This window comes from Hirundo rustica, chromosome 1 (assembly GCF_015227805.2).
Source record: "Hirundo rustica isolate bHirRus1 chromosome 1, bHirRus1.pri.v3, whole genome shotgun sequence".
Lineage (NCBI taxonomy): Eukaryota > Metazoa > Chordata > Aves > Passeriformes > Hirundinidae > Hirundo > Hirundo rustica.
In genome coordinates, this window is record NC_053450.1 from 45,919,563 (window position 1) to 45,933,557 (window position 13,995).

Consider the following 13,995-nt stretch of genomic DNA (forward strand, 5'->3'; position numbering starts at 1 on the left):
GGAAATCTAAAAATGCTGATGGCCCACTATTTGTGTGTTGATAACTTCAGTACTTTGAAATGAGGAAACAAAAACGGTCATCATCTTGTATTCAGCTTTGATATCACTGCGTGTTTTTTCTGAAGGGCAGGTGGATCTCATGGGTAGATGTGGCAAAACATAAAAGGCTTAAGACAACATGCCATATATTTTTCTCACAGCAGCCTCCAGAGGTGCATGAGTTTACAGGACTGACTAAATATGGATTTTGGCACATGCAGATGGACTTCAGGCCAGGAACGTCAGTGGATATGCTATTTACCATGTGAGATGGCTGTTGAAGTGAATCTTTGCAAACGTGCTTATTTCTCCTTCCCCATCTGTCTATCCATTCCCACATTGCCCATGACACAGGTTGTGAGCGGTATATCTTTGAAACTGTTCATTTACTAGCTTCAGTCCCAGTGCCATGACTCTCTCTTAAGGTTTTGTTAGGGCTGTAATTGCAGCCACATTCAAAATGTGTGGAGCTACAGTGCTGGAAACCTGGCCATTCTAAAAGGAGTCACAAAAATGTAAATCCTGTTTTGCACTGAATGGCAGGAGAGGAGGAACTTTGTTTTCTCAAGTGGTGCTTGATAGATATCTGCGCCGCAGATATTCCGGATATGCTTCTGTCTCGTTCTCAGATACAGAACTTTATCTTATTTTCTCCCTCTCCTTCTTGCAGGGACTTAAAGCAGCCGACAATGACCCTACAGCCCCCCCGTATGACTCCCTCTTAGTCTTTGACTATGAAGGAAGCGGCTCCACTGCTGGATCCTTGAGCTCTCTTAACTCCTCAAGTAGTGGTGGTGAGCAAGACTATGACTACCTAAATGACTGGGGCCCACGTTTCAAGAAACTTGCTGATATGTACGGTGGAGGTGATGACTGAAACTTCAAAGTGAACTTTGGTTTTGGACAAGTACAAACATTTCAACTGATATTCCCCAAAAGCATACAGAAGCTAGGCTTTAACTTTGTAGTCTACTAGCACAAGTGCTTGCTGAAGGCTTTGGCTTAGGCTGCAAACCGATTTGGGCTCCGTGGAATATCAGTGATCCAATGCTGTTTGGAAAAAAATATTGAGCTCAGTTACACTTGAATTTTACAGTACAGAAGCACTGGGATTTTATGTGCCTTTTTGTACCTTTTTCAGATCGGAATTAGTTTTATGTTTAAGGCTTTAATGGTACTGATTTATGAAATGATGCATTAAAGAGACAAAATATGTTGGGGTGGGGAGGAGTAAGGTGAAACACAATATACTTCACAATGCTTTTGTTACATCGCATTGCTTTTATTAAAATAAGGAGATTAAAAATAAACAAAAAATCCTCATGGAACAATTTTATTATCTGGGAGAGAGGACCATGAGGTGGAACAATGTACATTACTTCTAGTTTTAGATGTTAGGGGACTTTTTTCACTAAAATTCTAAAACTTATGCAGCTGGTTGCAAATAAAGGGAGTTTTCATATCACCAGTTTGTAGCAGAATTGATTTTTTTTTTTTCCTTATGCTAGAATGCTAGACACATTTTGGTCTTAATCCATGTACACTTTTCTTTTTGTTTTGGTTTTTGGGTTTTTTAATTTTTTTTTTTTCTTTTTTTTTAATTTCTAGTATTTTTTTCCCACTTCACTGTAAAAAATGGTATGTGTACATAATGTTTTATTGGCATAGTCTGTGGAGAAGTACAGAAACTTCAGAACACGTGTATGTATTATTTGGACTATGGATTCAGGTTTTTGCATGTTTATATCTTTCGTTTATGGATAAAGTATTTACAAAACAGGTTGCAAACAAGTGACATTGATTCAATTGTTGAACTGTAGTTAGAGTACTCAATATTTTTTTTAATTTTATTTTTATTATTTTTTTGGTTTGGGGAGGGAGAAAAGTTCTTAGCACAAAAAAGTTTTACATAATTTGTACCAAAAAAAAGGGGAGGGAGGGGAGTTGGCCTGATACTGGTGGCACGAGAAAATATACTGTATGTTTTCAGGGTGGGGAGGGGAGGGGGGGAAGGAGCTTTCAAACTGGAGAGACTTCTGAGAACAGCTTTGCCTCTGTATTGTGTACCAGAATATGAATGATACACCTCTGACCCCAACGTTCTGAATAAAATGCTAATTTTGGATCTGGTGCTTGGTTTGGCATTTTTTCTTCCACCTGAGCAGCCGTGACTACAGTAAATAAAAAGTGTGCAAAATGTGTTTGAGTTCTGTGAGAAGTGTGTGCTGTTTTGGCATTTCCTCCTGCCAGACTGAAAACAATCTGCATATAAAAGAAAGCCCAGCACAAATTTGGAGGGCAAGTTCCCAGATAAAAACAAAGTGATTTCTGGGAATGACAATTTTCAGTTCCCCACTGATGGCTAGCACTTTGGTTTATGGTGCATTATCTAAATAAGAACTTGCATCACTTTTGGCTCATTTCTAGACTGACAGTTTAATGAATGTGTGATTATGCTGCGTGTTGCATAAATAAATTGCAGATTGTGGCAGTCCTCTGCTGCCTGGACTTTCTTGTGCTGAAATGAAGACAAGCCCCTGCTAACCTGAGTGCACATCAAATCATATGTCCTTCAAGGAGGTGCTTAGGGTCATGGAGCTCTATCAAAATGCCCTATTAGGAGATTTGACGTTAGTAAACATGTCTCTGACCTGTTACCATGATTTACTTGCAAACAAAGCAAGCAGAGTAGGTACAGCAGTTGTCTTTGTTCTCTTGCAGCAATCTGCCCAAGTTTAATGCCTACATTTACAGGCATTAAGGACCTAATTATGAATGGTGTGAAGCTCAAACTCAGCAGAAACCCCAGTTCTGCCTTCAGTGGACAGGGAGGGGAGCCAGGCTCTGGGTCTGGCATAGCCACGTTCTGTGCCAGGGCAGCTGCGTGGGCAGCAAGTTAATCTGGGGGGAAAGTCTTCACTGGTGCCACTTCAGTGCTCCCTCAGCACTCACACCAGAATTTACATAACTTGACTTTGGGAGGTAAGCCCCGAAATCTAATTCGGGGAGCCTTAATGCTGTATGGGGGATACCTTGACTGAGATTTCCATGTCTCCTTCCTTTTTCTTGCTCCTGGTGTAAGGCAGCGATCCTCTTGGATTGGGATATACTATTTCAACCTCTGCACACCTGGCTGTAAATTATGCCTACTGCTGTAATATGGCCTTGGTTTTTGCGTAATGTGTCAAAGTTACCAACGAGCACCGTTAAGCTATTTCCAATATCAATTTGTAATAAAAGGAACAAAGGACGTAGATCGGGATGTGGAAATAAAATCTGACCATGCATAATTAAGTAAGGAAAACTTTCATAAAGGGCAGGATTTAAACTGTCAATGCATGTTAAATAAGTGGAAGACAGCTTTTAGCACAACAAATTATGCAAAAATGTATTTTAAGCATAATCTATTATTGTTACTTGGAACCAATAAACTGGAAATGCTAAATGAACTTTATTCATTGACATTGAATGTTAAAAGACACACTGGGGGAGAGATCTGTGAAAGATTTCCAGTTTGGGCTATAGCACAATTTTTTGTTGAAAGTGGATGGAGGTCATCTTTTATAAGCACTTGACTGTTCTACGCAGCAGTAGGAGCTTTGTCTTGATCAGACAAACAGCCAGCTCTACAGCTCCTTTGAAATTGTAGCAACAGTTCTCAGACCCAGTGATAGATCAGCGCTAGGTCTGCTGAACAGAACAAAAGGCAAATGATTTTTATGCATCTCAAATGCTTATAGAAGAAGAAAAGAGATGTTTGATCATCTTTCATCAAGTTTCATATTCATTCTTATTCTAGAAATGTGCAACCAGGTTTTCTACCCATGATACCTGCTTCAATGCCCATCAGAAGGCTGCACTGAGAGGAAGATGGCCGAATGTTGGGCCCTATGGTATTTTTGAAAATCTGAAACTCTTGCAGCCTAATTTGTAAATGGCGGTAGCGGCATATATGATCTCTGCTTTTTAGACACTTCATCCATAGGAAGTTACTGGCAAGAAATTAGGCTTTAGAACTTAGGCCTTTCAGCCTTTCTGCTGTTTTTATTTTCTTTCAGTGACAGTTTTTATTGCGTATATCCTTCTCAACTTCAGGGCTGATAAAGGCGGGAAAGAGTAGTTTCAGGAAATAAACATTTGAAATGGGTGCCAATGGCCTTATGTGTGGATGGATCTACCTTACTGCCTTTTCTCTGGGACTGCCAAATATTGGTGAATGTGTGCTGATACTCATCCTGTAACAGTCTAAAATGTACTCGCCAAGCTCCCTCCAGGTAGTTGAACTCCCAAGTGGTTCTTTTGGTGCCAAAGACACTAAAAGCCACATGAAGGCTGCTGCTTGGGAGTTCTCCTTCTTGGTATGCAGTACTTTTTTGGACTAGAGTCCTTAGCCACAAACATTTACATCTACTCTGCTGTCCCCAAAAGGTCTCTAAAACCTTTCTGTAGTTATTTAAGAGATGTCTCGTGAAAGCCACTACCAATTCCTCCTTTACACTACTCCCACCTTCCTAAGAAACCTTCCTGCTAGAAGTAGTAGCATGATTTTGGCAGATTTACCTTTCTGGTTCAGGAGTGTGAAAGCAAAGGTCTTGCTTTTACCTTAGTCAATATTTACTAGTCAAATAAAAATCAGAAAAGTCAGATGAATGCTTAAATACCTAATTCACAGTGGTATATTTTATACACAATTTTCAGCCAGGGATGATCTAGATTTGTATGGTGTCCTTAACTTTTTATTTGTTTTACATTTGCTTAAATAAACTTTAATGTTTAGTCTCGCTCTAGACAATGATCTTTCCTAGGAATTTCTTTAAAGCATAGGATAATTTCCCTTTACTTAACATATGTCACAGGAATAACAAAAATCTTTCCCTTTAGCAACAAAGCCCAGCTGGGAAATAGAAGCAGGGAAGAAGGACTAAAGAAAAAAGGTTAAGTGTTTAAGTGTTCCCCACAGGAACCCAAGGTGCCTTCCGTCACACAGATAGGGAAAGAGCATCCCATTTGTTGGGGACCCTTTGGTGAATCAATGCAAGCCATTCTCTGGCCAACCTGCAGGTCTCTACTGGCCAGACATCTTTTTGGGTTAACAGAGAACTTGGAGATGTCCCTTTTCTGGAGTTCTCAGTGTCAGTGCTACTTCCTGTCCTGCTGGGTTACATTCCAGCACTGTGCTTTCCCAGTTTTCCTCCCCAGTTTACCTAGGTAGTTGAACAGTGTCAAATCTCACACCAGGTTTTATGTAATCTTCACTTTACAAGCCTCAAAGAATCAAGGTCTTAAGTCTTGTTTTGGTTTGGTTGTTTTGCTTCAGGCTGGAGGACGTGTTCTCCACATAGCAATAGCTGGGAAGGCTTGTCTTCCTTTTCAAAGTTCAGTGTCCTGAACAGTATTTTACCCCCAAAAGCTCTGTGGGTTTCTAGGACATCTAAAAATGCAGCAATTGCCAGTGATACACTAGGTACTTACAATCAGATTTCTCATTTATGTGCTCTCTTGACTTTTCTGCCACATACAGACAAATCCTGCAGTGACAACCCAGCCCAGAGTAGGCTTTTTGGAAAGATCAGTCAGGGTGAGGTGGTGGACGTGCCGCTCTCTGAGTTGCTCTCTTGTTGCTTTAGATGCAGAGAATGCATTTCTGTGGGTTTAACTGTTGCCTCTCAGAAGATTTACGCATAATTGCAGATCTCTTATTTGTGCTCTTCTCTGAGCACAAATAAGCCGCCCATGTAGGACCCCTGGAATTCACCCATACATCTCATCTCCTTCATGCCTCGCCACCTTTACCATCACTTAGTGCCTCAACAAGATGGTCATTATTTTCTATTTGCTTCCATCTTTATTATTCTCCCCCGACCTATGTTTCAGAAAATACCTAGGACCATTTGTCTTTCATTAACAAAGGGAATTCACTCTGGTTTATGAATTATTCTTGTTGCTTGCTGCATTTCTCATCTAATGCATAGTTTTTTAAACCCTTTTGCCTTCAATAAGCATAAATTCTCCTTTCTTAGTTCTCTTGGCAAGTCTGAGAAAATGTTTCCACTTTTGTGTCTGTTTCTACTTAGCCATTTTCAGTTTTTCTAAGAATCTCTTTTGCTCTTGTTTTTAGACCGTTAACCAATATGCCATAAAAGAAACAGTGACCAACCTCTTCTTCTTTAAATTGGCTATCTTTTTCCTCCGAATGGAGAAAATTCTTGTAGAGTTCCTATTTTCCGGTGTTGCGCCCAGGAAAAAAGTTAGATTTTTCATTGTTTGCAATGGATTTTATTTATGACTATTACTTAAAATATATTCATTTTGAGAGGATTTTTTTTTTTTTTTTTCCCCACAAGCACTAATGCATTTTTAAACCTCATGGTGGTACACATTTATGTAATTTCATGAAACCACCTTCAGGTGGTTCACTCCCTCCCACAGAGCCTAAATACTGATTCTGAAAGAAACATATTTTTCTCTGGGTATGAATAATGAATAGTAGCATTGTGCAAATTACTTTTGTACTCTTGCTTCTGAAGATAAAATGTGTTGATATGGTATGGTTATATACAGACAGACAGATCCATGGGCCCACCCGTTCTGGGTTCCAAATCACAGAAGTTTGACTATTGCATTACATTTGTTATCTGCAGTACTGCAGAGTGAGCTTATAAAAACCCAGCTGTCTCTGTGTGCCATAAATCAAAAGTAATAGCCAGATAATCAAAATTATGTTCCAATTCTAGAACATTCATTACTGGTGGCATTGTGTGAAGCAGTTATAAAAACAAGCAGTGTGCTAGGATGATTAGAGGGAATTACACTAAAAATGTAGAATCATTACTGGTATGTTCTGACTCGAAGTTAACCAAAAGCAGTTTTCTCAGTAAGGTTATTTCAAGATAAACTGAGAAATAAACAAAAATTTATCTTTTAGCCTGACATAGTCAGGAAGCAATATTCAGAACCCTATCTTTCTGAGAACTGATTTTTCCTCATTTGGGCAAAAATGAAAGTAAACAAGAAAAACGACCAAAAATAGTCAACCCAACCCTTAAAAACTCCTCATGGAATGGGAGAGGCAAGTTCAAAGACCCGTTGTGCTGTCATGTTTCATAACAAAGAATTCCAGGCTCTTGCCAAGTTTTTTGATCTTCCCTTTTTTGTGTGTGGCAAAAATTCACACTGACTTGCAGACCGAATTATCTGACTGCAGAATGTCTAAGTCCAAGCTCTAAGTTAGAGTTAGTTACTTTGGTGTTTCCTGTTGTTCCTTCTTGGTATGACTAACTAATTAAATATTTGCTATACCTAAGAAAAGTCTTTTAACACCTGAACTACTCTTTGGGATGTAAAAAATCCCCAGCCCATGCTCAAGGACTATATGCCTTGGTGATTTATATGCTGAGCGAATGCCATTATTTTGAAACAAATTGAGTTTTTCCGTGAAAACCTTGTGGAAATCTCGAGACTTTATCATGAAGGAAACAGGTCAAAAATCCTTTGCATTTATTCACAAAATTAATTGTTTTCTGGAAATTCTCCCTCAGCCCTCAGCTGTTTGAAAGCGAGACTTAAATGGCAATAAGGTTTTCATATGTGTTGACAACAACAAAGAAACCTTTTGAGCACTAGCCTTCAGACTCGTCCTTCAGACGCTGGAAAGCAATCCTTTTTGCTGAACAGCAGTCCATCAGGTCAAGTTCTCATGAAAGATGTTTCCCCTTTGAAATTCAGTAGTGTCAACATATGTACCAGAGCGGTGCATCGCAGAGCGTGACTGAGAGTGGCAGAACACGCCCCTTCCAAAGCGGGTTCAGAGCCAAAGCTCCTGAGTCAACCAAGATGCTCCCGCTGGGGATGTCCCCCAAGCATTCAGCTCAGGGAAACGTTTATGTCTGCATTATTCCTGCAGCCATGTATGATAGCGTTTGAAGATAAACAACCTTGAATCATCAGCAATATATACATGAATAAATTTCTTTCAGAAAATAGAGGCTGACATAACAATTCCAAGTTGTTATCAATTATCGGTTGACTTCCTTTTGAAAAATGTCCTTTAATTACTTAATATGTTTTAACAACTCACTGTATTCACTAAGGTACTGTGTTTGTTGAACTCTGGGCTGTGTTGTGATGACAGGTGACCCTGTTTAAATGAGCTTTTACAGAAATCTATTTCAGATTTCTGAAATCTAATATTTCAGAATATGGGTATTTGAAAGAGAATTTTGATGGCAGTTTTGTTGGCTGATGGTCTCAAAGACCACTAGGCATTCAGACTTTTGGTAGCTGCATCTGAATGTCAGATCAGTTGTCATTCTAGAGGAGAGGGAGAAGATGAAGCCGTGAAATTAGATTTTAACACTGTTCCGCTCATAAGTACAGTAGGAAATAACATAAAGTAAAATGCTGGGTCATGAGCTAGATGCTGTGTAAGTATTTACAGTTGATCTGTGGGCCACCTGCACAGTGATGGCAGTTTTACAAGGATAGGATTCATATTCAGTTGCAAATAAAATACCGGGCTTCTCTGAAGATCACAAGGTTATTTCTCCTTTCCATTCACATTGGTATGTTGTGCTTCTGCATATTTCTGCATCTTATTGTGGGGGAGATTTTCTCCACTACTTGAAAATCCTTAGTGAGCCTTAAGTGGAAATTTTTGTTAATTGAATATAATATTCAATTTGTTAATTGAATATTGTGGGATCCCTGACAAAAAGAAAATGTTTGTGGAAGTCCACTTAAAAGAGATTATAATAAAAATAGGTAGAAAGGGCAGATTATAATAGCACCCCATCAACAACACTATATAAATTTGCCCATTGCAGGTAACTGAAGAGGTTTTTTATAGTAGCAGCATCTTGTTTTGACCTTTTTTAAACTCTAAAAAAAAAAAAAAAAAAAAGTCAAGATGAGTATAATTTTAGAACTAGAGAAGGGGGGGTGGAATGAGCACTTATTCTGTGATCTTGAAGATTTGGGACTTGCGACCCCCTTCAGTGAGAATAAAATTGCTAATGTCAACCCATCTTTGGCAGACAGCACCTCGCATTGATTTTATACATAATTCAGCACAATTGACAGCCTTTTCAGGACAAGCTGGAGACTGATATGTTATGGAGGCTAAATTGTTTCTCCCTTCTGTAAAAGGAGGTCTCTAGGGGCCAAGATTTGTGTTTAATGGTGTAAAGAGTTGGAACTGTGAAGAAGTTGGACTATGTTATGGCTGATGTGAAGATACTCACGGTAAAGCAATTAAAAACTACCTCCACTGAATTTATTATTCTCCTATATAAAGATATAAAAAGAAGCCCTTTTCTCCCCTCTGTATTGCCCCAAACTGTAGTCAAAGAAGTGAGAGTGCATTACCCACATTTAGTTTTGCGCATGCAGTACCAGATATATTATCTGTGCAATCAGCTGGCAACCCAGCCATGGTGAGACTAACAAGCAGAAAAGCTATGGGAAACAGTGCAGCATCCTTGCTGATGCTCTGTTGCTTTTGTCACCTGTTGAATTGCTTAGAGAAATGAGCAGCTGTGGGGTAAACCTGGGCGTAGACCTGAAATTTATTAATTTTCTCTAACTGTGTGTGTCTGACTTTCCACCAGGGCTCCTGAATGTTTTTTTTTTTTTTCTTGGATCTTCCCAGGGTAAGAGCAAGTGCACAAGAACTTGCCCATGAAGTAGCTGCAAATCCCTGCCCTCCTTCACACCACAGGAACATTTTTATTAGTCCCAACCACCCTCCAAAGGGCTCCTTGTACAGTGTCAGGGGCAGGTATATATGAAATAGTAAGATTAAGGCTGCATTTTTTTTACTTCATCGTCTCTCTTAGGAAACTCTTTGGATGCCATGGAGTACCAACTTGGTGCACAGCTCTCCTCTTGGTGGCCACCCAGACTGTCCAGTCTCTGGCCACCATGCACTTTGTGCAGGGCCAGAACAGAACAAACTTCTGTTCCTGAGCTGAATGTCCCCAGAATCCCCACTGTTAATTTGAAGTATTAGCAAAACTCTCTCGCTGTTTAGGAGCAATAGTAGCAGAGAGACATTGTTCTGTTTTATTTTCATTTTTTTGTTGTGTTTATGTGAGTCACTGACGCACACAGTCTGCATTCATTGATGGTATGCAAAATTCAGTGCATGTAAGAAACTATTCTTGCAGTGTAATCAGATAATTAGATGTTTTGTTGCTGTCTTGTGCCGTTTAATATAAAGTACTTTGAATGACAATGTGACAGCTCCTTTCCAGCAAACTTTACAGGCTGCTTGTTGCAAACTGCAAGTTAACTTTAATTGGGTGTCCTGAGATTTGCTACTAGGAAGGTAATAACCTCAGCACAATAGCACGAAGCTGCATCTTTTCACTGTTGTCAGTGCTGTAAATAAAGGCTTATTTTCCAACGGATTCACTCTTTCTTCACAGATCAGGTTTACCAAAAGAGGTAGAACCTTATTCCGTAATTTCTGCAGACTGTAATTTGCAAAGACATGAGCAACCCAAGTGGTATTGTGTGAATGAGTATATGGGGGGGGGGGGGAGACTGACAAAGGAGAACTACGTTTTGAAATAACAACATGAATTTTATTGAAAAAGCATTGAGTTGTTTGCCCTTTTATTTAGCCTTTATGATAGCAAATAGAAATGATTTGGCTTGCCAGCCAGACTTAGAAATGTGGAGGTAGGAAAAAAGGCAGCCCAGAACCTCAGTGTAATTTTGTGTCAAATGAGGTTTGGATCAAACTCAATGCAATTTATTTTTATATACTGTCCTCCATGCAGAGTATTACAAAGCAGTTTACAGGGAGAGTTAATCATCAGAAGCTAAAGGGAAAAGCAAGGTTTTAAAAGCCAAAAATAATTTGGTAGCAGGGAGGAATCGTGGGGCTTTTATTGGAGATCTGAGAGAAATGAGAAAAGTTACAGGTAGAGTGGTTTGGGGGTTTTGTTGGTTGGTTGGTTTTGGGGGGTTTTTTTGAGTTTTTTGGTGTGTTGTTGTTGTTGTTTTGGTTTGGTGGTTTTTTTTGTTTGTTTGTTTTTCTCCCTGGTTTTTGGTAGGCAAAGTCCTGTATTCAGTTGTGTCAGAAAATGACACATTCTTTTTAATGACAGTACTTTTGAGTGGCTCATCTTGTGAGAGAACCATGTCAGCGTCACCCAACCTGAGACCTGTTCCAGTTCTGCTCTGAAGAGCTGCCACATAGACTACTTGCCATAAATAGGAAAGGGTATTACTGAGGTAGAGCTTCATGCACTGCAAGAATTTCTCCTTTTTTTTTCTTTTTTTTTTTTTTTTTTAATAAAACCTGATATCCTCAAAATATCATCAACTTTATCCATTTCGAGGTTGAGTATAAAAAGTATTAAAACAAAATGCTGCTATTGTATTATGGTCTTGTGGATGTGAACACACACAAATACGTGTACCCGCACATGTATTTAATATTTACTAATTTATTAATAAATTAATACTATCTAATATTTCATATATTGGGGCAGATTCTCTCATATCCTTCTTTAGTTTTGCATAACTGCTAAAACTACTCAGGCTAAGCTAATTTACACTAGCTAAGAATTTTTTTTATTTCACTTGCTTTGTGTTTACAAAAATCAGTTATATGTATCATTCAATTAGTGGCTGTCAGGGTGAAGTTTCAGAGATGCAGGATGTCTAAGGAGCAATACAGTAACTACATCTCTCCCCAAAATTATTTGTACCATTCGATTCATGTCTCTCAGGCTGACTTTTCCTCCAGACTCTAATGGGCACTCAAATGCACAAAGTGCTTTCCAGACCTTCAAAACACTTCAGGCAAAGCAGAATTTTCATCTGCTTGGTCCTCTTTATCTGAGAATGTCCTTCCTCGAAAGATCAAAAATAATTCCTACTGCTCTCTATGTTACACTCATTGGTTGGTCTTCGTCTTACAGTCAGCTCAGCCTGGAACATACCTCAGAAAACAAGAGGAAAACAGGTGTGAATGCTTTCAGTTTGGTTTGGTTAGCTTAAAATTCTTCCAACATTTGCATTTATAAAGTGGCCTGTCAAAGGATTTGATGTATGAGTGTCGGCTTGATGGGGAGGCAGGGTCCTACCAGAGCCTGGAAGGTGTTCAGCCACTTTTCAGGAAGGAAAAGGAGGTGTGAAATAGCCAGAGTCAATTACAGTCCCACGGTAAACAGAGGAAAGGAAAGGAAAGGAAAGGAAAGGAAAGGAAAGGAAAGGAAAGGAAAGAAAAAAGAAATGAAAGGAAAGGAAAGGAAAGGAAATGAAAGGAAAGGAAAGCAATTGAAACGAAAGGAAAGGAAAGGAAAGGAAAGGAAATGAAACGAAAGTAAAGGACAGGAAAGGAAAGGAAAGTAAAGGAAAGGAAAGGAAAGGAAAGGAAAGGAAAGGAAAGGAAAGGAAAGGAAAGGAAAGGAAAGGAAAGGAAAGGAAAGGAAAGGAAAGGAAAGGAAAGGAAAGAGGTGTAAAGCTGAGCACAGTGATGGGTGTACAGCAGGGCAGGGGCTGACTCTTAGATGGCCCTTGCCAGGAGAGGAAGCAGCCCTCCGAGCTGCACCATGCTAAGCTGCTTTATTCCCATGTGTGAGCTGGAATGTGCATCATTCTCACTGACCAGACACATGGGGTAGGGTATTGCAGAAGAAATCTCTTAGTCTAGATCTCAGAACAGGTAAGATGGCTCAAAATGCTATTTCCTTCATGTGCTTTTGTCATTCATTAAGGGGGTCATTTTAGGAACCACTGATTATAGGAGATTCTATGCCTCAAGTTTCCTTCAAAAACACTTTTAAAGAATATTGGGGGTCCATTTATCATTTTTCAAAATGACAGCCTCTAATGACACAGTTTTTACACAAATGTAGCTTCACAAACCTTGATATTCATGTTTATGCCGTGAGGCAAATGTTGAGCCCACGACAGTCCACTAAGAGAATGATGATGACATTAGATGGTGTGTGATACTGTGTTACAACACTTGTGGGTTATTATAACAGCATCCTTTGGATGTTAAATCTCTTACTAGTTCAAACTTATTTTTCTGCTAAAAGTAATTTTTGCCTCCCCACTCACCCAAAGCCTGAAGGTGCCAACATTTTTTTTCATTCACACATTTTCATTTAAAAATAGGGTTGCCTATTACAAAAGTTGGCAGCAGTTAGGAAACAAAAAAAGTTTGGCTGTAATATTCAAATAAAGGAATGCTTACAATGAATTTTTTAGTTCAGAAACTTCAGAAAACTACTGCTGCCTCATACTTACTCTGTGATCACACAGATCTTGTGAGGTCCAGGATGCACAAAATGCCTCCATTTACTTTTATCTACATGTTATTCTGATAATTCAACCCTCACTTCCCTGTCCCCTATGTTTCCTTTGCTTTTCAAACTTAGGAGCTTCCAACTTTATCTCTATCTAGTACAAACAGACCTTTAGGAAGCTGGTAGGGCTGTGAATTACCTATTCAGGAGGACAACCCTTCTCGGTTTAACAAGAAAACAAGACACTTGCATTAGCTTTTAGTCTTAACCTTCTACTTTTCTTTCAAGATTCAGCTCACAATAGTTTGATATCAGAGACAAAAAATCAGATTTCTAAGATTTTCAAAGGTGTTCTTGATGCCCACCACATTCCAAGCCAAATGCTGTTTTGAAGACTTAAAAAAATGCTGCATGACTTTGGTAGCAGGGAGGGAAGCAGGAGTGGTGTCTCAGAGAAGAAACCTGGAGTTGCCCCCATGTGGGCCAGAGATATTTCCAGCTGGCTCCAAAAAGGATCTGCTGCTGCTCAAACCTGAGCCCCTCAACAACGCTGGTGGCGTTTCCGTGATAACATATTTACGAAGAGTGAAAAAACTCTTGGTGCAGCAGCTGTGTGAGAAAGGGGAGTGCGAAAAATGTGCAAAAAGCAGCCCTGCAGAAACCAAGGTGAGGGAGGAAGGAGGGGGAAGAA

The 13,995-nt window shown here is 39.4% G+C and overlaps 1 protein-coding gene across 1 annotated transcript in view; it reads left to right on the forward strand.

The window, feature by feature from the left end:
- The window catches only part of CDH2 (cadherin 2), a 115,150-nt gene extending 112,986 nt beyond the window's left edge, over positions 1-2,164 (forward strand). The window contains exon 16 of the mRNA XM_040087533.2: positions 710-2,164. Within this exon, the coding sequence (XP_039943467.1) occupies positions 710-916 (207 nt within the window). The 3' untranslated portion in view covers positions 917-2,164. The remainder of the gene's footprint in view (positions 1-709) is intronic.
- The last annotated feature ends 11,831 nt before the right edge of the window (positions 2,165-13,995 follow it).